Source organism: Labeo rohita, chromosome 2, assembly GCF_022985175.1.
Source record: "Labeo rohita strain BAU-BD-2019 chromosome 2, IGBB_LRoh.1.0, whole genome shotgun sequence".
In the NCBI taxonomy this organism is placed as follows: Eukaryota; Metazoa; Chordata; class Actinopteri; order Cypriniformes; family Cyprinidae; genus Labeo; species Labeo rohita.
Window position 1 is genome coordinate 16,284,990 of NC_066870.1, and position 21,298 is coordinate 16,306,287.

General features: G+C 35.5%; 1 protein-coding gene across 2 annotated transcripts in view; it reads right to left on the reverse strand.

Annotated features, from left to right (window-relative positions):
- The window catches only part of pip4k2ab (phosphatidylinositol-5-phosphate 4-kinase, type II, alpha b), a 28,421-nt gene that overhangs the window by 4,828 nt on the left and 2,295 nt on the right, over nucleotides 1-21,298 (reverse strand). The window contains exons 2-9 of one of the 2 annotated variants that reach the window (XM_051134871.1): nucleotides 14,875-14,972; nucleotides 14,683-14,779; nucleotides 9,678-9,830; nucleotides 9,438-9,584; nucleotides 7,338-7,376; nucleotides 4,361-4,456; nucleotides 1,834-1,947; nucleotides 1,392-1,644 (exon numbers count right to left, since the gene is read on the reverse strand). In XM_051134871.1, the coding sequence (XP_050990828.1) occupies nucleotides 1,392-1,644; nucleotides 1,834-1,947; nucleotides 4,361-4,456; nucleotides 7,338-7,376; nucleotides 9,438-9,584; nucleotides 9,678-9,830; nucleotides 14,683-14,779; nucleotides 14,875-14,972 (997 nt within the window). The remainder of the gene's footprint in view (nucleotides 1-1,391; nucleotides 1,645-1,833; nucleotides 1,948-4,360; nucleotides 4,457-7,337; nucleotides 7,377-9,437; nucleotides 9,585-9,677; nucleotides 9,831-14,682; nucleotides 14,780-14,874; nucleotides 14,973-21,298) is intronic. The other variant, XM_051134880.1, reaches the window with a different exon arrangement.

Below are 21,298 nucleotides of genomic sequence, written 5' to 3' on the forward strand. Positions count from 1 at the left end.
TACAACTGTATAATTTCAAGATTGTTTTATATTTTGTTTGTTTTTTGAAAGGAAAAAAATGAAAATGTAACATTTAATGAATAAATACTTATTGTAAAAGCAATTACAACTGCAGAATTTCCAGCTTGTTGTATATTTATTTTTGTAATGACAAAAAAAGAGAAAAAGAAAAGAAAATGTAACATTTAATAAATAAATATTTCTAGTAAATTTTAAGCAGATGTATAATTTCATGATTGTTTTATATTATATATTTTTATTGTAAATAAAAAACATGAAAATGTAACATTCAATAAATAAAAATGTATAGTAAATATAAAAAAAAGCATTTATGAATTTATGGAGCTGGATTATAACTGTATAATTTATAGCTTGTTGCATTTTTCTTTTTGTAAAAACAAAAAAAAAAAAAAGAGAAAATGTAACATTTCATGAATAAATGAATGAATATATGAATAAATATTTCTAGTAAATCTAACAAAGCATTTATAAAATTTATAAAATTTGGAGTTGCGTTACAGCTGTATAGTTTCAAGACTGTTTTATATCTTTTTTTGTTGTTGTTGTTAAAAAACAATTATGAATTTATGGAGCTGCATTACAACTGTATAATTTCCAGCTTGTTGCATATTTATTTTTGTAAAGAAAAAAAAAAGAAAAGAATATTTAATGAATAAATATTTCTAGTTAATCTAAAAAAAAAAAAAACATTCATAAAATTTTTGAGCTGCATACAACTCTATAATTTCAAGATTGTTTTATATTTTTTGTTCTTATGTAAGAACAAAAAATGAAATTGCAACATTTACTGAATACATTTTTATAGTAAATATATATTTAAAAAAAACATTGAATTAATGGATCTGCACTACAACTGCATAATTTCCAGCTTGTTGCATATTTCCTTTTGTTGTGACAAAAAAAAAGTACATTTAATGAATAAATATTTCTAGTAAATATAAAAATGTATTGCTTAAAATAAAAATGATCTGTGTATGTGTCAGGGCAAGTAAAAAATCTGCTAAAAAAAGCTAATATAATGTTATAATGTGCAATTTTACACATTATAATTTAAATATGCAATGTTTACAAAGGAATGGTGTCTTTCTGTACTGTTTATTATAACAGATTTTTTCCTTCCCCATGTATAATGGCTTTTCAAAACTGTAATTCCAAATACAAAAATTCAATGTTTCTTGTTCAGTATTATTTATGCTACAGAAAAGACACCTCAAATCACTTGGCTTAATGAAGAAAACTGTACTATTACTTTTCTAAGTGATAACAATTTCAGTAACGATTTTCATCTGATAAAACTCTTGCAACCACCTAACACCCTACAACACTCTAGCAACTCTAGTTAACTTAGATCTAGCTGGAAAACCACTTACTTTCATGACTCTTGATAGCATATACGTCAATGACGGGGTCAAACTCTCCTGGGCCCAGAGGTCTATTACTGTCCAGCGTGTTACTGGGGCTGTCTGGTGGGGAGCCGGTAGCTCCTCCGTCGCTCTCCGTCCCCTCCTCCTCCCCGGCGTCATTGTCCTCACTCTCCTCCTCAGGCTGTTCCTGCTCCCCTCGCTCCACATCATGGATTCCCACCAGCAGACTGTAGTCCATCAGCTTCAGCTGGGCCAGGAACTGGAAACATTTTTCAAAGGATTAAGCATGAAACATTCATTGTCTATTTAATTAGACACAGTTTAAATACACAGAGGGGTGATTAGGACGAATGAGTGTTTAGATAAGAGTTTAATGAGCCAATTACATTAAACAAAGCAAATGAATAGGATGAATGTGGTAAAGCACATGATGGATAAGCATACAGACCTCTACGTCATTCTTCAGTTTCTCCAGGAACATTTTCTTGTTCTCCTCATCTATGTAGACCTTCTGGCCGTCATTGATGAAGTCGTTGTCTTTGTAAGTTGGAAGTTCCTTGGTCTGTTATTCACATTAGGAGAGTGTTAAAGCTCATCAAGAGCACCATTGTACTTTCAGAACAAAAAAATGTAAATGTCGTAATATCATAAATTCTAACTGACCAAACCGTGGCATACGTGCCATACCATTCGAATGTCATAGAAAGAAACTGTTTCTTTAAGCACAAAAAACTTTTTAAAAAAATGTTATGTTCTTTAGAACTCATTCTAAAATGACAAGTTGGTGTAAGAAGAGGCTACAAAAGATCTGCCACCTTTAGCATCCACACACGCGATATTAGCCGGGATACATAATAACACAAAGACGAACGGCCGAACCATTCAAATTAGCAGTATCCCCTCACTGCAGTACACAAGATCCAGGAGACGAGGTTACATTCACATCCAGGGGGTGGAGAAGGCTAGGTTTAGGGATATGTAACGTAGGAGGAATTGGATCTGGATCCAACCTCGTCCCCTGGAGCTTACCGTTGTGAATCAGGCTAAAGTAAGGAGATTTTGAACACTGATTGGTTATGTACTTGCTCAGTGATTGATTTCGAATCATTTTAAACCAAAAAAAAAAAAAAAAAGTAATGCAGCTTTAATATACCCTGATAGCATACATACATCACGAAGACGTCTATTTGACGTCTGGATTTACATCTGGAAGACAGATGTCTTTGCTCATCTGCAATATGTCTACAGGATGTTTCCTATCAGATGTCAAATATATGTCTATTAGATTAGAATTTAGAATGTATGTAAAACTGACATCTTACAGACGTCTGTCAGATGTTTGTACACAGCAGATGCTTTCCAGATCAAGTGATCTTTAACAGACATCTGGCAGACGTACATGTGCTCTCTGGGTAGTAATTTTTAATTATTATTATTATTTACCGTGGAACAAAAAGAAAGGCGATTTTCTACAAAATTCTTGTTTTCATCAACTTCAACATATTACGCTAAAATCCAGCATCTAAAAATAAACAATTTTTGGAGGTGAAAAAAAAGGTTGATCTGGTGCAATTATGATTTGCTTAATTAACAAGTGAACATCTGAAAATTCACTAAGTAAACTTAAAAATAGCACATCACAGAAGCAGTGGAGTGTAATGTAAAGCAGACTGCCTCCTGTGGACAGGGTGTGATTTAGATTTCACGATTAGAGCCAACAGACAATTACAGCATTCAAATAATTACAATGATTAAACCAAGGGTTATTTTCTAAATGCCTACTTCCACAAACATCAGTGATTCCAAACCAAAGTCTACAGCTAGTATCAACAGTAAAGGGATAGTTCACCCAAAAACGAAAAACAACATCATTTACTCACGTTGTTGCAAATTTGTATGACTTTTTTTTCAGTGGAACACAAAAGATGATATTTTGAAGAAAGATTTAATAATTTCTGTCCATATTATGAATGTAACTGCACTGTAAAAAACAATTTGTTGAGTCAACTTAAAATAATTTGTAACCTGGCTGCCTTAAAATTTTAAGTTCAGTCAACTCAAAAAAATGTTTATTCAACTTGAAATGTTCAATTATACTAAGTGACAACTTAGATATTTGATTTGAATCAACTTAAAATTTTAAGGCAGCTGGGTTACTTACCCATCTGTTAAGTTTAGCACACACAAACATCTAAGTTGTTTCTTAGTACAACTTAACATTTCAAGTTGACTAAACTTATTTTAGTTCAACAAACTGTGTTTTTTATTTTTTACAGTGTGGGGTTCAAAATAACTTTGGACCCCATTTACTTTTAAAATCTAAATATCTTAATTTGTGTTCATACAGGTTTATTTACATAATGCTTAGTAAATTATGAGTATTTCATTTTTGGCTGAACTATCCCTTTCATGTGCTAGATTTGCAATGGATTAAATGTTTGAAACATGTATCAAACATCAAATAAAAAACACATTTTTACCTAAATAACTTTGTTCTAGATGGGTAAGTTATCTACATGCTGAAGTCCTGAACAAAAAGTCTACATTTCTCCTTCCAAGAAACATCAAAATATATGTAATACTTCTTGACCTTCTATGACTCATTCAACATTTGATGAAAATCTGAATAGATTCCCTGAGCCACAGAATTAGACTTCCATCCAAACTATTAGAACATGCAGATGGACATCTGAAGGTGTATATAAAACCCCCATGGCTCAGCAGAACACTTAAATGCCGAGGCTGACTAGTATTCCAGTTCTTTTCACAATTCCAGCAGAGATTGTCGAAGAAGGAGTCACCGCTTTATTTCTGGAACAGGTAGACAACTTAAAGCACCAGCCCTCGGCTTGAATTTACAGTCCCTTGTGGGATCCAGAGAGAACGGTGATTTCCTGAGGCAAAATGCGGGGGTAAAGCATGTTGGAGAAGAACACAGAGCAATATGGGACAGTTCTCTGCTGTCGTGTCCTTACGTGTCTTATGGCGCAGTAAAAGCGTGTGGCGATCCGGATGGTTTGTAGCTTTTGGCTCATGCGTGATTTGGATGGAGCCTCCTCAGGTGGACGTGGCTGCAGGGAGAAGGAGCGTCAGATGCAAGCAGCTTCACTAACGCAAGCATCCACAAATCAGTATGTGGAGAGACGAGAGCTTTCTAGATAACTTTGAGGACTTGTTGTCTTAGTCATTTTTAACTGCAATTCATAAAAGGTGTAAACTCTTCAGGAGAAAATGGAGGAATTAAAAAGATGGAAATATCCCACATACATGCATCAAATGAAACACACCAAAAGTACAGAATGATATAAAGTTGATTGATAACATGGCTGTTGTACAGTAAACAAGTGAAGACACAAAATATCATGGGAGAATGTTAAAAGAGAGATTTCACCCAAAAATGAAAATTCTGTCCTCATTTACAGGTTCTAATCCAGTATTAATTCCTTTCTTCTAACAGAAAAGAAGTTTGAAGTTGGTAATCAAACAGTTGTTGGTCCCCACTGACTTCCATGGTATGGAAAAAACAAACATAGAAAATATATAAGTCAATGGGGCCCACAAACTGTTTGGTTACCCACAATCTTCAAAATTAGGGATGTAACGATTCACTTAACTCACGATGCGATGTAAATTCACTTTCTCACAGCAGGTGGCGCTTATGGCACATATGCAACATATCGTTTTTTTTGGTTACCGCTGTAAACAAAGCAGAGCTCCGCATATGAACGGTATTTTTCCGGTAAGTGTGGGCGCGGCAATTTGTATTTGTCTGGCTTCCGGTCTCACCTGTGTCCAGCTCTTTTTTTCTGTACAAAACAGCTTGTTTTACTGCTTGATATTACAAATTGGTGTGTCTTACCATATTATTTTTATGTATTATCTTAATTATGAGCACACTGGTTTGTAGTGCAAACGGTTTTACCGATAATTGCACATTGTTATTTTTCTCATAATTTTAGCGGCTAATGAACCGGAAGTCTCACCCATAGGCTTACTTTCGCGTTTAAGAATAAGGTGGATATAGAGTAAAGATGAAATTGAAATACAACCTAAACTTTCTGAAGACAGCCTATTCCCCTCAGAGATAAATTCATGTAAACTCCTACCCTTAATTGTATCACGATTCATTTAACATTTAAATGGAGCGTTTTCACGACATCAATCTGCCAGTATTGCAGCACTGAATGTAAACAATGCCACTGAACTGAACAAAACTTGCATATTTCACTGATTATTGCTGCTGAAAATGGTCAATTATTGTCATGTTTTGAGCTGTACTAATCGGTCGGACCGGGAAAAACATTTGGATTACTATAGACTGCCAAAAGTTATAACAAATCAGTGAGAGTAGTGCAAAAAAACTGAGCAACAAGAGGTGTTTGTGGTTGGCCAAACTGAACCAGGATTTCCATTGCAAGAATCTTGACAACATTAATGTTTGTTCTTATAATTTCCTGTCAGGTAGGTGAAATATTAGGCTAATATCTTAATATATACTGCTCGTATATATCTTTACCATCTATGAACATTAGTTTGTCAAAATATTGCACACCTTCCTGCTTACTAAGTCATTCTTTATATGATTTAGCGGTTTCCACACTGTTTTTCCAGAACAGTTAGCAGAACAATGTATTCAGTAGTAGATTTACCATGCAAACAATACTGTTGTTTACATCCAAGTATCACTAATATGGCCGCGCATCTGGGTAAGTGACCAAATCATGACGCAAATGCAAACCCTTTATCGATTTGAATTGTCACATATTTATATTGATTTTCAATGGGCTCTGTGTGCAACCTTACATCCCTATTAAAAATATTTAGTGCTCGGCAGAAGAAAGAAATTTTGGAACAAGTTTGGAACAACTTGAATCTGACAGATTTTTGGGAGAACTGTCCCTTTACGGAAATCACACTTGAGAAGCAAAGGAAATATTTCATCAAATACAGTGAATGACAACAAATCTAGTCTGTATATGACACATAATTACAAATACATCACTTCATATTTGCCATATTTAAAAGTATCATATACAGCATTAGAATGTAGATATAAAATCTCAATGGAGGAAAAAGTAATCAAAGAAACAATTCAACATGCTAGAAAGACTAACATGCATATAGAAAAATATATATACATGCAAATCATTCACATGCCCTCCATATGTACACAAACATGAAAAAACACATGATCAGGTTTGCCTTTTGTGAGCAAATACTGTACACAAGTATAAACTGCAGCTCATTTGTCTTTTATTAACAAACACAATGTTTTATATAGTACAGTAAATCAATGTAAAACGTGTACCAACAGTCGAACGTTTCTTGAAGACAAGTACTCAGTCTATCTATTATTTACAATGGTTTCTGTTACCATCTCTTCACCCTCAGAGATCAGTGCACTTAAATTACAGTGTAAAACAATAGGGTATCACAATATACAGAGACACTACTGTTCTTAAGCTTAAATTAATCCAATAATAGAACTACTTTCATTCTACTTAAGACTATTACTTAAATAAATTAAATAATAATACCCTTGGACTACAAAGTGCAGTTTCCCACACTCTGTAGCAAATTAAATTAAGCAAACACTGAACGGAAAAGGAGCAGTAAAGAGAGTATTTTCTCCAAGGAATGGAGTAGAAAATGGGATCTTTCACACAGGAGAATTTTATTTTGGGAATTTATTAATACACAACACACATGGAAAGGAAGATGATGTTATAATTGTGATTATAATGTTTTTTATACACATAATTTCCGAACTCAGACATGCAGTACATCCAACATGCAAATGTGAGTTCATTTTCTGAACACTTACGTAATTATACACTGAAAATAATGAAAACATTTTAGCACAGAAGTTTTTTAAAAACATTTTTAATCACCCCTTTTCAAAAGTTCTATTCCTTCAACACAGAATTTAAAAAAAAATGAGGGAGAGTTTACCTTTTCTTTGTCGCTAGCCTCTCTTGCCACCGTGGATCCCTAAAAAAGTACATAAAGACATTAGTTAATAAAATATTTACCCAAACATTTTAACTGTGCCACTTCCTTATTCTCACTAGGTCAAAAAAAAAACTTTTTTCTTTTATATATCTTTTCTAACATTATTTTCAATGAAACATTTAAAATGATTCAATAGCAAGATCTGATTCAAAAGAATTATTTGGTATTTACTACTATCCTCATGAACTACAGTGAAAGCACCAGCAAAAACTAGGCTGGACGTCAGGATTTTTTGTGAATAGTGACTTAAAGGAGTTCACTTCCAAATTCCAATGAAAATTTCCTTATAATTTACTCACCCCCATGTTATCCAAGATGTGATCCAAGATTTCTTCAGTCGAAAACAAATTAAGGTTTTTGAGGAAAACAAAGTTCAGTGGTGGACAGTGGGTTGAAGGTTCAAACTGCAGTTTCAATGCAGCTTCAAAAGGCTCTACACGGTCCCAGACGAGGAATAAGGGTCTTAACTAGTGAAAAGATTGGAAGTCCGAAAACCAGTCAGTATTTGGTGTGACCACCATTTGCCTCACGCAGTGCAACACATCTCCTTCGCATAGAGTTGATCAGGTTGTTGATTGTGACCTGTGGAATGTTGGTTCACTGCTCTTCAAAGGCTGTGCAAAGTTGCTGGATATTGGCAGGAACTGGAACACGCTGTCGTATACGCCGATCCAGAGCATCCCAAACATGCTCAATGGGTGACGTTCGGTGAGTATGCTGGCCATGCAAGAACTGGGATATTTTCAGCTTTCAGGAATTGTGTACAGATCCTTGCAACATGGGGCTGTGCATTATCATGCTGCAACATGAGGTGATAGTCGTGGATGAATGGCACAACAATGGGCCTCAGGATCTCATCACGGTATCTCTGTGCATTCAAAATGCAATCAATAAAATGGACCTGTGTTCGCTGTCCATAACATATGCCTGCCCATACCATAACCCCACCGCCACCATGGGCCACTCGATCCACAACATTGACATCAGCAAACCGCTCACCCACACAACGCCATACACGCTGTCTGCCATCTGCCCTGTACAGTGAAAACCGAGATTCATCCGTGAAGAGAACACCTCTCCGAAGTGCCAGACACCATTGAATGTGGCCATTTGCCCACTCAAGTCGGTTACAACGAACTGCAGTCAGGTCAAGACCCCGATGAAGACGACGAACATGCAGATGAGCTTCCCTGAGACGGTTTCTGACAATTTGTGCAGAAATTCTTTGGTTATGCAAACCGATTGTTGCAGCAGCTGTCCGGGTGGCTGGTCTCAGACCTTGGAGGTGAAGATGCTGGATGTGGAGGTCCTGGGGTGGTGTGGTTACATGTGGTCTGCGGTTGTGAGGCCGGTTGGATGTACTGCCAAATTCTCTGAAATGCCATTGGAGACGGCTTATGGTAGAAAAATGAATATTCAATTCACGGGCAACAGCTCTGGTGGACATTCCTGCAGTCAGCATGCAAAATGCTCCCTCAAAACTTGCGACATCTGTGGCATTGTGCTGTGTGATAAAACTGCACATTTTAGAGTGGCCATTTATTGTGGCCAGCCTAAGGCACACCTGTGCAATAATCATGCTGTCTAATCAGCATCTTGATAGACCACACCCGTGAGGTGGATGGATTATCTCGGCAAAAGAGAAGTGCTCACTAACACAGATTTAGACAGATTTGTGAACAATATTTGAGAGAAATAGACCTTTTGTGTACATAGAAAAAGTCTTAGATCTTTGAGTTCAGCTCATGAAAAATGGGGGCAAAAAAAAAAGTGTTGTGTTATATAAGCAGAAAAGTCCTGAAATGTTTTCCTCAAAAACCTTAATTTCTTTTCGACTGAAGAAAGAAAGACATGAACATCCTGGATGACATGGGGGTGAGTAAATTATCAGGAAATTTTCATTCTGGAAGTGAACTATTGTAAGCTATTGTATGCCTCAAAAGTCTTGAAATAGCATAAGTTTTACTTTCATAATGCCCCAATCAATTCATTTTTATTATACTAAAGAGAAGACAGGCTTTTCAAACTAGAATCACTCACCTTCAGGTCATATTTTTTGTAAACAGGCAGGCGGTGACTGAAGACGTTGCGAGTGACGATCATGTAGGTCTCGTCACCATCCACTGTGAGGCGATACATGCCCAGAAACTGAGGGAGCAGCGTGTTTCCATGGCACTCGACTATATACTACAGTTGGCAAACACAAAAAAAGATTCATTTTACAGCTTGCAAGACTCATCGCAGGATCATTTTTAACAAAGAAACAGATGTTCCCTCTACCTGGTGGTACTTTTTCAAAATGTTGTGCATCTCGGCCACGTCCTCGCTGGTGATGATCTTAATGACGTACCTCTTGTTGTACGAGGTGTGGAAACGAGCTCCACTACGGCCCTGAGCGTCACTGGGAATTGGGGCCCTGCGTGTCAGAGAGTTCTGCCACGGGAGGAAAGAACAGTGAAGGATTTCACACTGCCAGGCTTGCACTAAACAGCTCCAATAAAACGGTGAAAAGCTACTGGCACTTCTCCTAGACTGCAGTCTGCAGTCAGCCTGGAATGCCAGACTGTACTGTCTGGCTACTTCTTTTATTGAACCGCATCACAAACTGAAACGCATTGGCAGGTTTTGCTCATTTGGATGGCAAAACATCCTCTTCTATAGCAATGGGAAAAATGAAAAGGAACATGTAGCTGTTACAGAAAGTCCATGGGTTTACATTAAAATGGCATTATTCAACCCGCAAAAGCACAGCTGCGTTACTGCCTGTGCTTTGGATGCCATCTTTAGTATAGCTGCCAAAAATGCAAGGTCTCTGCGGTTTACTGCAATAGACACACTCTGTGTGGCCGTTGTACTGAGTGGGATTCATTTGTTAAAAATGTGATAAAATCTGTTCCAAATTCCTTAGTAAAAATTACTTAGTGGTTCTCAATTGGTTTTGCTTTTGGATCCAGATTTGGATACCAAGAATTGATCAAACACATTGACCAGAAAAAATACATTTAAAAACAAAAACTTAGATATTTGCATTAAAGGAGAAGTTCACTTTCAGAACAAAAATGTACAGGTAATTTATTCACCCCCTTTTCATCCAAGATGTTCATGTCTTTCTTTCTTCAGTCATAAAAGAAATTGTTTTTTGAGGAAAACATTTTAGGATTTCTCTATATCTCTATATAATGGACCTCTATGGTGCCCCAAGTTCGAACTTCCAAAATGCAGTTTAAATGCAGCTTCAAAAGGCTCTGAACAATCCCAATCAAAGAATAAGGGTCTTATCTGGCAAAACGATTGGTTACTTCTATTAAAAAAAAAAAAAAAACATAAACAATTTATATATTTTTTAACCTCAAATGCTCATCTTGTCTAGCTCTGCGTGATCTCTGTGTATTCCGGTTCAAGACAGTTAGGGTATGTCGAAAAACTCATTTTCTCCTCCAACTTCAAAATCATCCTACATTGCTGCAAAAGTACCAATCCAGTGCTTACAAACTGAACGTGCAAAGAAGATCAAACACGCTTTACAAAAAAGGGTAAAACAGTGATGTAGGACGATTTTGAAGTTGGAAAAGATAATGAGATGGGAGTTTTTCGACATACCCAAACTGTCTTGAACCAGAATACACAGAGGTCACGCAGAGCTAGACACAACGAGCATTTGAGGTTAAAAAGTATATAAATTGTATTTTTTATTTATTTATTTATTTTTTAGAAAATAACCGATAACCATTCAGAGCCCCTTGAAGCTACATTTAACTGCATTTTGGAAGTTCAAATTTGCTGGCACCATATCAGTCCATTATATGGAGAAAAACATAATTTCTTTACAACTGAAGAAAGAAAGACACAAACATCTTGGATGACAAGGGGGTAAGCAAATTATTAGTAAATTTTTGTTCTGGAAGTAAACTTTTCCCCTAATTAAACATACTATGAACTGCATATTCTCAGCCTTTGACATCAACAAAACATATGGCAATCATTTTCTCATGACTATTAAAAGCTTATTTATTTTGCTATTCTACCTGTGCATGATTTCTTGGTTAGCTGCATTAGCATTGTTTTTTCCCCTGCTTCTCCCATCTCAGAAGAGACCACATAAGCCAGTAATTTTTTGGTTATGACCCACCAGTTGAGAAACACTCTTGTTGATATTCATATCAAATTCATTTATTGATTTGAAGATATTTTACTAAAGTTACCTGGAGACATTCAAACACAAATGCATAAAAAAACTGCACTTTCACTTCAATAAAAAAATGCTGATTGCTACACTCCCAGTGCTGGGTCAACAGTAGTGTAAGCGTAGTATTGAAGTATTCTGGGAGATGGGCCAAATTCAATACAGTATTTTCAGCATGTGGCATTAAACTTGATCTGAGCCTGAAAGATCTGATGATGGCTGTAGAAACTAAAGCCTGATATTAGTGGAGTTTACTTATAAAACTGTTACATATGAACTTATGAACTGAGAGAAACAAAAATGCTTTGTTTTAAGAAGGGCATGTCATGAGTAATCAACTTGTTTTCTTTAAAATACTATGCTGTACTATGAAAAGCTGGCATTTCAACATGTATTCACATGTAAATGGATCAAGGTAGAATGATAGTTGAATTTTGTTTTGATTTTACAAATTAAATCAACAATGATTTTGCAATGCTGCTTCAAAGTCTTACATTTCATACAGATTTTCAACATTTTGTCTTCAACAAAATGTTAATTTATAAATATTTTGTTGACCTTTTTACACAACCTTTCAGCATTAAATGTTGTTTCAACAATTTTCAACACTGAATGAACAACTGACAGATTTCAGCTGGGAATGTCACTTTCAGAGCTTAAACTTCACATGCACAAGTCATCGACAGCTCGTGCAGCACATCTCAGAGTGAATCTATCACGATACACTGCAGACTTTGCAAAGAGGCTTATTGAAGGATGGAGCAGTAAAAAAAAATATATTGGACAAGACAAACTTGCAGCCGATGTGTGAAACTGAAAAAATGAGTCCAGACGGCTGTTCATTTCACATTTGAAAAATTATTAAAATGGTAATAAAAACTAAAACCATAGTCTGTCTGAATACTCAATTATGATTGACTAGCAGGTGTATATTAAAACCATATAGTGCACAGGTAGTTCCAAGACAGTTTAATCACTGTTCTATGTGAATGCACTGCTTTTATTTGACGCACACACACACACAGATTGTAGATCATACGTATTCGATCATTTTGTGCACACAGAAACATTCAGGAGCACAGAAACTTATTGTCAGTACTGCCCTGTGACTTTAAGTAATAAACAGCTTAGATACTGAATTCCTACATTATATTTCTCAGCTCAAGGAGGTAAATTTGCCATTTTTGAAGCACCTAAACTCAGCTTCATTGTTTGTAGAGAAGGACGCAGGTAATTCACACACACACAATTCCCATACCTCTTTCACTCACTCTCTCTCAATAACTAATTCAAATAATTAATTCATTCAAATAAATGTAGTCCTACAGCACTACTTCATCTCTGTGTCTGATTTAAAGCTGAATGCTAGATCTAACAAGCTGTAACTGATATAAATAACCGTCATTTTTACCCTTCCGGTCAAATATTACTCTGCAAACATCATTACCAGCTTTAACTTGTCAATGCTGGCACAAGACCATGGTATAAAAGCAATAATCCATGGCTAGTTGTGCATTACATACGGAATAACTGACGATGGGCAATGAATTATTTGAAATAATAATTCAACACACTGGAGTCAATTAGGCCACATTTACACTGCATGGTTCAAATGACCCAATTCCATTTTTTTCCTCCCATGTGGCACAGATCAGATATGGCCCATGAATGTGTAAGCAGGAAAAAAAAAAATCACGTGGATTCCAATATTTTTAGACTGGTTTCAGGCCTCACTCATAAGTGGAAATAATTCTGATATGAATAAGATACGAATCAGACAGACGCTTTAATCTATTGCTAACCATTGTGGAGACTATTCGTTCCAGTGAAATCACAAAATAAAATACAAACACAAACATGTCCCCACTCTTGATAAACAATCACTGATGAACACATCTGGTTTTAATGAGGAAAAACACTATACAGGGACAGAGTAGAACCCAGAAAATAGGTAGCCTACTAATTAATGATTTTGATGCAAAGATGAAACTAGCACATTAAAAATGTTTCTATGAGTTCTGTCAGTAAGTTAAAGTTTGGTCTTTTGATATCACAGTCTAATGCACTTAGCCACATTAAGCATTTTTCAAGTTAAGCCTGTGTAGTGTAAATGCAGAAATCGGATATGGGTCACTTTTAAAAGAAGGTGCAAGCGGGTTGTCCAAAAAAAATAATAATAATAATAATAAATAAATAAATGATATAGTCAAAAAATCCCATTTGGGGATCCAGATCTGCAGTGTAAATGCAGCCTTATTCCGCTTATACTATGGTTACCAAACCTGAAATATCGTTCAGATGTTGTACTTCAAGACATTCGTCAAGTTTCTGTCATTAAAACGTTCATCCCACACCTCCATTGCTAATTCCAAAGTGTCATTTTATACCTAGTAATGGAGGCTTGAGCCATTGATAGCAGACTAATGCAGTTATTAATGAAACTGTGGGTGAATTGAAGCTGTGAGTTTAGTTACATCAAAAACAGCACTTTTACCTCCTCCTTGTTGAAAAATAGAATGTAGCGGCAGCAGAATCTCTAATAATAGCGAAACTGTAAGTTTATCTTCTTCAAGAACAGTGCCGTTATTACCTTGCTTGTAAGAAATGTCATGTAGCTTTTCATTTGCTAAACTATTTTACTAATAAAATCTGAGCAGCGCTGACAACACATTTCTGTGCACGTGTATGTTTTTGTGAGTGTTCGTATTATATTTGTGTAATGGACAGAGAACTGGAGAAAATGAATATGTGCTTTTTGTATATATTAAAATGTAATTTTGCGGCAAAAACATCTTTTTATTTACTATACTTATTTGCTTGGTCAGTGTCATTGTGGGTTATGGTTCTTTTGTTGTTGTAAGTTGAAAGGACCTTTGAAAAAAAACTGGAATCATTTGGTGAAGTGATATGAAGACGTAATGCGGTCAGGACCTGCCTGGAACTACTTCAGCTGCGTGTTTCCCTGAAAATAACTGCACACCTTAGAACGTTTTTCAGCCAATCAGATTCAAGCATTTAACGGCGCCACAGTATAAACAATTTTAACGCATGGCATGGACACAAAGAACCACTTGACAACCACTTACTTAAGCACTTACGTACCTGATATTCCTGATCATCAATGGAGAACCGCTCCCTCAGATTGCGGAAGACTAGGGGACAGTACTCCTTAAACTTGAAATGGCTTGGCATGTTCTCTCTTTGAAAGTAGAAAAGATGCAAAAGCTGATAACTAACAAAAGCAAAGCAATGAACACATACATAGCAAAATGATCTGGAGTCAGGCTGTCTTACTTGTTGAAGAGGTGGTTGTCCACCTTGATCTTTGAGTTGGCTTTGAAGTCATCAGGCATCAGCATAACAGGAATCTGGATGTGACTGAGTTCATTTATCTGAAAGAACATGGAGAGAAAATTATTCAATAATGCCAGATTACAAAATAATACTTCAACAGCTGAGGCATATCTTAAATAGCTTTATATCTGTTGTACAGGAGACTTCTGGACCTGCTCCAAATGAATAAATCAGAGCGTTTTCTTATTTACCGAGAACTATCTGCAGTACAGAGGCCATTCCTCAAAATGTGCTGCACTGATGGACCACTGCCAAGAAACAACTTCCTTTCACTAACAACAGCAGCAGTGAAAAACAGAGTCGCCTGTGCCAACAGGGTAAGCATTACTCATTTGGCCGGACTGTCCACTTCCATTTTTTATCGTTTTAAATTATTCAATGCACATCAAGTGGCCTTTCATGGGCATTAGCACATGCATGACCACACTTAAACCCAAGTCAGTTGACTAAAACTGACATTACCTGTGAAAGGTGCCTCCTTATCTAAGTATAACCAGATTTTGGTGCACGTGTCTGTTTGTCCTACATGGTGGAATCCGACCTGGCTATTTGACACTCTCTTTCCATCATACGAACACACACACACACACACACACACACACACACACACAATGACGTGTTGTGTGTACGCAGAGAGTTATTTTTGTGCATCTTCCTGTGCCTCCATCTGTCCCTGCTGCATCAGGGGGTGTCTTTTTGTCGATTAAGAAGCAGTTCAATAAAGAAGGCTATGCTCTGTGATTTAAAACGAAGCCAAACCGTAGTCTACAAGAAGAGATAAGAAAAAAAAAAGAAAGCAACTGCAAGACTGGGGGAGAGGGCAGTGAGTTCATTCAGAGCAGCACTGAAACAGCAGCAGCTGAAAATGGGAAAGGACAAGCCACGGTCAACCAGCCTGAGCTGTGTGACACAAACACACACACACCTCATCCGCACATTTACACAGTATGAGCCATGTGATTCAGAGTAATATATATATATTAGTTTATCTTATTATATCACATAAACAAGATGAAAATGAATCTAATTAATATTAATATTGTCTTTATTTAAAATGCAGTAATTTGTTTATCCTTTGTCCTACATGGACCTGTTGTTATAAAAGCTGCAGTGTTATTTGATTTTTTTTTTTACATTTTTGAGCCAAATCTCAAAATCGTCCTATGGTGTGACTGTCTCAAGCATGGTTCAATAAATGACAACTTTTGTCAATTAAAAAGAAAAGCTTAAAAATGTTACTAAATACCTCTGGCATAATTGTACAAGTGTCTATTTTAGTAAATGGCAATCGTAGGAACCTGATTAATTTTGTCTCTGAAAACCATGTCCTCTGGTGTGACAGCATATCGGCCAATTCCAGAGAAAACTTTAATTAGTTGAAGGACCGCATTCAAGGTTGTGTTACTGAAGCCGCCTGTCAAACCAATGACATGTGGACATGGTCAATTTTTGTCTCAGAATTGTTCAAGTATTTAAGTTTTTTGGAACCACTACAAAAGTGTTACGTTTTGTTGTCCTTTGGTGTGACACCCCTAAATTATATTTTTTAATTAAAACCTGTAAGTTAAACTACATAATCATGGCAAATTATGCAAATGTGTCTGGCTAACCACTAATGACAGCTTAGCTCGGAACAGCAAGGTCATTAATTGACACAAAAGGCTGAAACGTCCTTTGGTGTGACAGAAAATGTCCTCATTGTACTCTGGTGTCCAGAGGACACCAGAGAAGCATTTTAAATAATTAAATAAGATTTGTTTAACTCCTTTTTATTTTTTTGTTCATTTTCAGTGTTCTTAAATGCAATAATTACATTAATTGAACTATTTTCTGTTTTTGCAGAAAACATACTGTTATAAAGTGTCATGAAAATAAGTGTAAAATATGATGCTTTGTTTTTGAAAAAGAAAGAATTGAGGGAGAGAAAATTAGGGAAAAAGTGAGAACAAAAAAAATATAGACAGAAAATTAACAGGGATCCACCAGAAGCGAGGAGATCCTAAGAGAACCATGCAGAGAGTAAACAGAATCAAAATGATGCCTTAAAAAGAGTATCCATATTAAAAAATTAATTCACATCTTACTGAATGTAGTTGAAATATCAATCATATTTAGCTGTGCTGCACATGCAGCAGGAGGGCTAGAAGAGTTTCAGTTAACATACTTGTTGACTAAGAGACTGAATTTTGATGAAAATTATTTTTTGCTTAAAAAAAAAAAAACGTACTAAACTTACTTTAACTTATTAAACTTTCTTTCTCCTTTGACATTCAAACTTACCTAGAAATCCTTTAATAACTACCATTTCTGTCTTTTAGTGCGGCGTAATGTGCTATGGTGTGACATGCATAAAAGAACCACAGATTTGTTATCTAAAAAAATAAAATAAATATTAATAATAAAAAATAAATAAATAAATAAAATAAAAAAACAGATGAGTATTGCAATAAGGGAGATATAAATATCACTCATTTTAAAATTGTATAAATTCCAGCTCTTCTGAAAGGATGACAGCAAAGTTTGTCTTGGGGGAAAAATGATGTTAATTATAGTTTCATATTAAATAAATAACACTATATGAAAATAAGTGTCTAACAATAAAGATAAATCTCTCTTATGCTATTTATATATTATTAAGAGGTTAATTTTTGCTGTCAATGCTACATTTGGTAAAAATGTAAAAAAACAAAAAAAAAACACTGAAAGAATTGATAAAGTTAGTGACCCTTTATATTTTCTCAAAGATCACTACTTTACACTACATAAATATATGTATTCCTTCTTCAAAAATGGTCTTTTACAAAATAAGCATTTTTTACTCCCTATTTGTCAACTACCCATATATTAAGGCAACGTTAAGAGTATAATACTAGATACTCCACTTGAAAGCACAATGAATGCATAATCATTTTGCTTAATGCTAATTACTAAGTTTGATAATATTAACTGTGACATGATAAATATTAATAGTGCAGCGAGAGTGTGTTGATCCACATATATAGCATGTGGCATAGCGGCTCTTGACCCCCACCCCTTTACACTCGGTTACATAATCAGCATACAATTTCATTTGGATAAAGCCATTGAGATTAATCAAGCAAGCAACCAGAGGCTCTTCTGGCAGAGTAGGCCATGTGCTTTCTGAAAGCCACTCTACATGAGCGCCGTGAACGTTACAAGCGATTTCATACTTCTTTTTATTGCATTTCAAATCAGAGCTAAAATAATTCCATTACAAGAGCCTGTTTTCTCAGCAGACTAATATCTGTCAGCACATACGGCTTATCACCCGCTTTACATAACACAGCGCTACTACAAATTCACATCAAGGGTAACAGACAGCGTCGTTCCTTATGTGCTGTGAAAAGAGGCTGGCTGAGTGTGTGTGGAGGGGTTTGGGGCTCTAGTTAAGGCAATTTCTCATTCTGGCCATTAGGGAAGAGCCTGCCACAATGGAAGAGACCTTTATCTCCTTCACCTCAGATTTAAGTTATACCTCCGAGACTCTTACGTAATCCACATGAAAAAACACATCTGAGTCAGTGCTGAACAAGAGGATAAAACATCTAAAAGGGAGAAAAGGACGAAGGAGGGGTGTGGATTAGATGAGGGAGAAGAGATGAATCTTAAGGAAGTATGAAAGGCATAGACGGGCATCATGTATACGCAAGACGGTGTGGCTATATGTGCTGAAGGGAGGGGCTCTATTGGCCTAAATGACAAAAATAGGATAAACCCATAGGCGATATTCCTGAACACTACATTTATGAGGTCAAAAGATCTCATTGTCAAACAGAGCCAATAAAGTGAAACATGAAGGATGGACGAGAAGAATGTGCTAATGATGCTGGGGAGCATAAACCTGCAGGCAACACTGATTCGTCTCGGGGTTTAGCGATGCTATTCTATACAAAAAGATAGAGTCCATGCCAAAAAAAAGACGTTTTATGTCTTTTACCATATATAATATTACTTTTATTCAAGTCTTAATATAACTGAATCAACTACATTAGGGTACATCAATGGAAGTCATTTTTCAATGTTAAATCAAGTGGAAATAAACTGCACATTTTCACTTTTTACATCTCGGCTCTACATCTGAGAAGAAAATAAATCAAAAGGTCAATAAAACATCCTCCTTATTTTAAAATTAGGATACTGAAGGGAAAAGTTGGGTTGTGTTTTACTATGTCAACTTAGCATACACAGAGGAGCTGCGTTTGTAAATAATTTCTTACTAAAATGTGACCCTGGACCACAAAACCAGTCTTAAGCTGCAAAAATACATTGTATGGATCAAAATTATTGATTTTTCTTTTACGCCAAAAATCTTTAGGAAATTAAGTAAAGATCATGTTTCATGAAGATATTTAATAAAATTCCTACTGTAAATATATCAAAACTTCATTTTTGATTAGTAATATGCATTAGTAAGAGCTTCATTTGGACAACTTTAAAGGTGATTTTCTTAATATTTTGATTTTTTTGCACCCCCAGATTACATATATTCAAACAGGAAAGCTTGTTTATTCAGCTTTCACATGATGTATAAAGCTCAATTTTGAAAAATTGACCCTTATGACTGGTTTTGTGGTCCAGGGTCACAAATGGGATCAAACACCATTTTGGTAACAGATGACGCACCTCTTTCCGCAAATTTCACTCTTTTACACTTAAACATTCCGTTAGAGACTTGTATACTACAGTACACGAGTTTGTAAGCAGGAAGTCACTCTAAAAATATAGCCTGAAACGGTTTGACCTTAAACACTGGATGTTGCAGTTAGTTTAAAGATAATTAGTCCAGCGCAATGGTCTAAAAATTTAAATATATCAGGATCTACATAGAGTCCTATATAAGGGTCTTGTTTGGGGATGAGTTATATGCCCTACAAGGCAATTCTGACATTTAGATGCCAACAAAAAATAAAAGTAATTATGAACAATATTTTCAACAGTTATCGTTTTCTGGATAATGTGACACGAGTGGTTTTCATCACCCTGTTTTTATGCACATTTTGAAGTATCGTAGCAGAAACGAGTGATGGAAACATCACATTTCTAATAAAAATTCCTTAATTCGCAAAAAAGTTTTATGCTTGCTTGAGGTGGATTGATGACTTGTGTGAAGAAGGGTAATGTGAATAATGGGAGATGAAAATGCATTCATCAAATAAATTCCTCCATGCACAACAAAAAAAGTCATGTGACTTTTTTCATGTGACGACAAAACCTGACTAACCAGCAAATCAATCTTGTTGCATAGCATCTGAAATGTTGTTACTGACATTCTGAAATACCCGAGCAAAGTCTGTCAAAGTATTTTTGTATAATTGCCTCCCAGAACTGTCTTATACAACTGCAATGACGGAATATATTTTGTTTTGTCTGCTTGGTCTGAGGTGCAAGTAATTTTTATTTATGAAAACTATTATGTTCAGTGGATTTTCCTACTTTTCTTACTGATACATAGTGCCTGTTTATCAGGAAGTGATAATTTTGCTCTCTTTGACTCATTGGAAACGGTGCTTATATGCAAATGTTTTACGTGATTATTCCAAATTTGTGCATAAGTTAAATTCGCAACTTTGGATGGAAACCTGGCTATTGTCATTTGATTTGATGGTATTGTAATAATGCTATAAATTAATATTCATATTAATAATCAGTCGATAATCTGATAAAATGGTGCACGTTGTTCCCAGATGAACATTATGAACTCACAGCATATGCAAATATGGAGTTTGAGACGGTCCGTGCATATAAATAGAAATTGTTTGTGTGAAGCAGCATTTATTGAGAACGGAGTTGCTGTGAGATGCTCAAATAAAGCACATATTAAACCAGCAATGCATATATTTTTTACTTGAATCGCAGCCTTTGTGAATTCACAATAGAACTATGCTTTATTATGATTTTTAAGTGGTTTTAATATTTTGTGCAGCCTAAGAAAATGATCTGATAATGCTTTTCATGCATTTTTTGTCCATGAAATGCACCATTTTCAGTATTTTGCCAGTTAATCGACACAAGCAAATTGCTATAGAGGATTTTTATATATATATATATATATATATATATATACATATATATATATATATATATATATATAATAGAGTACTCCAATTTAATCGAAAAATCGTGACAGCATTAATCTCAACTCTACTTCTAATAAAAAGAGATGCCACAGCAAAATACCATTTCTAATGGTATCTGAAAGACTTAGGCCTATACAGTGCACAAAAACAAGGCTTCGGTATCTTGATTTCAATCTATGCATAAATTAATAATTTAACGGTACAATTGGCACCTCCACACAACACAGAGGTTACAAATAATAGCTAGATGCATCATCTCATCCATG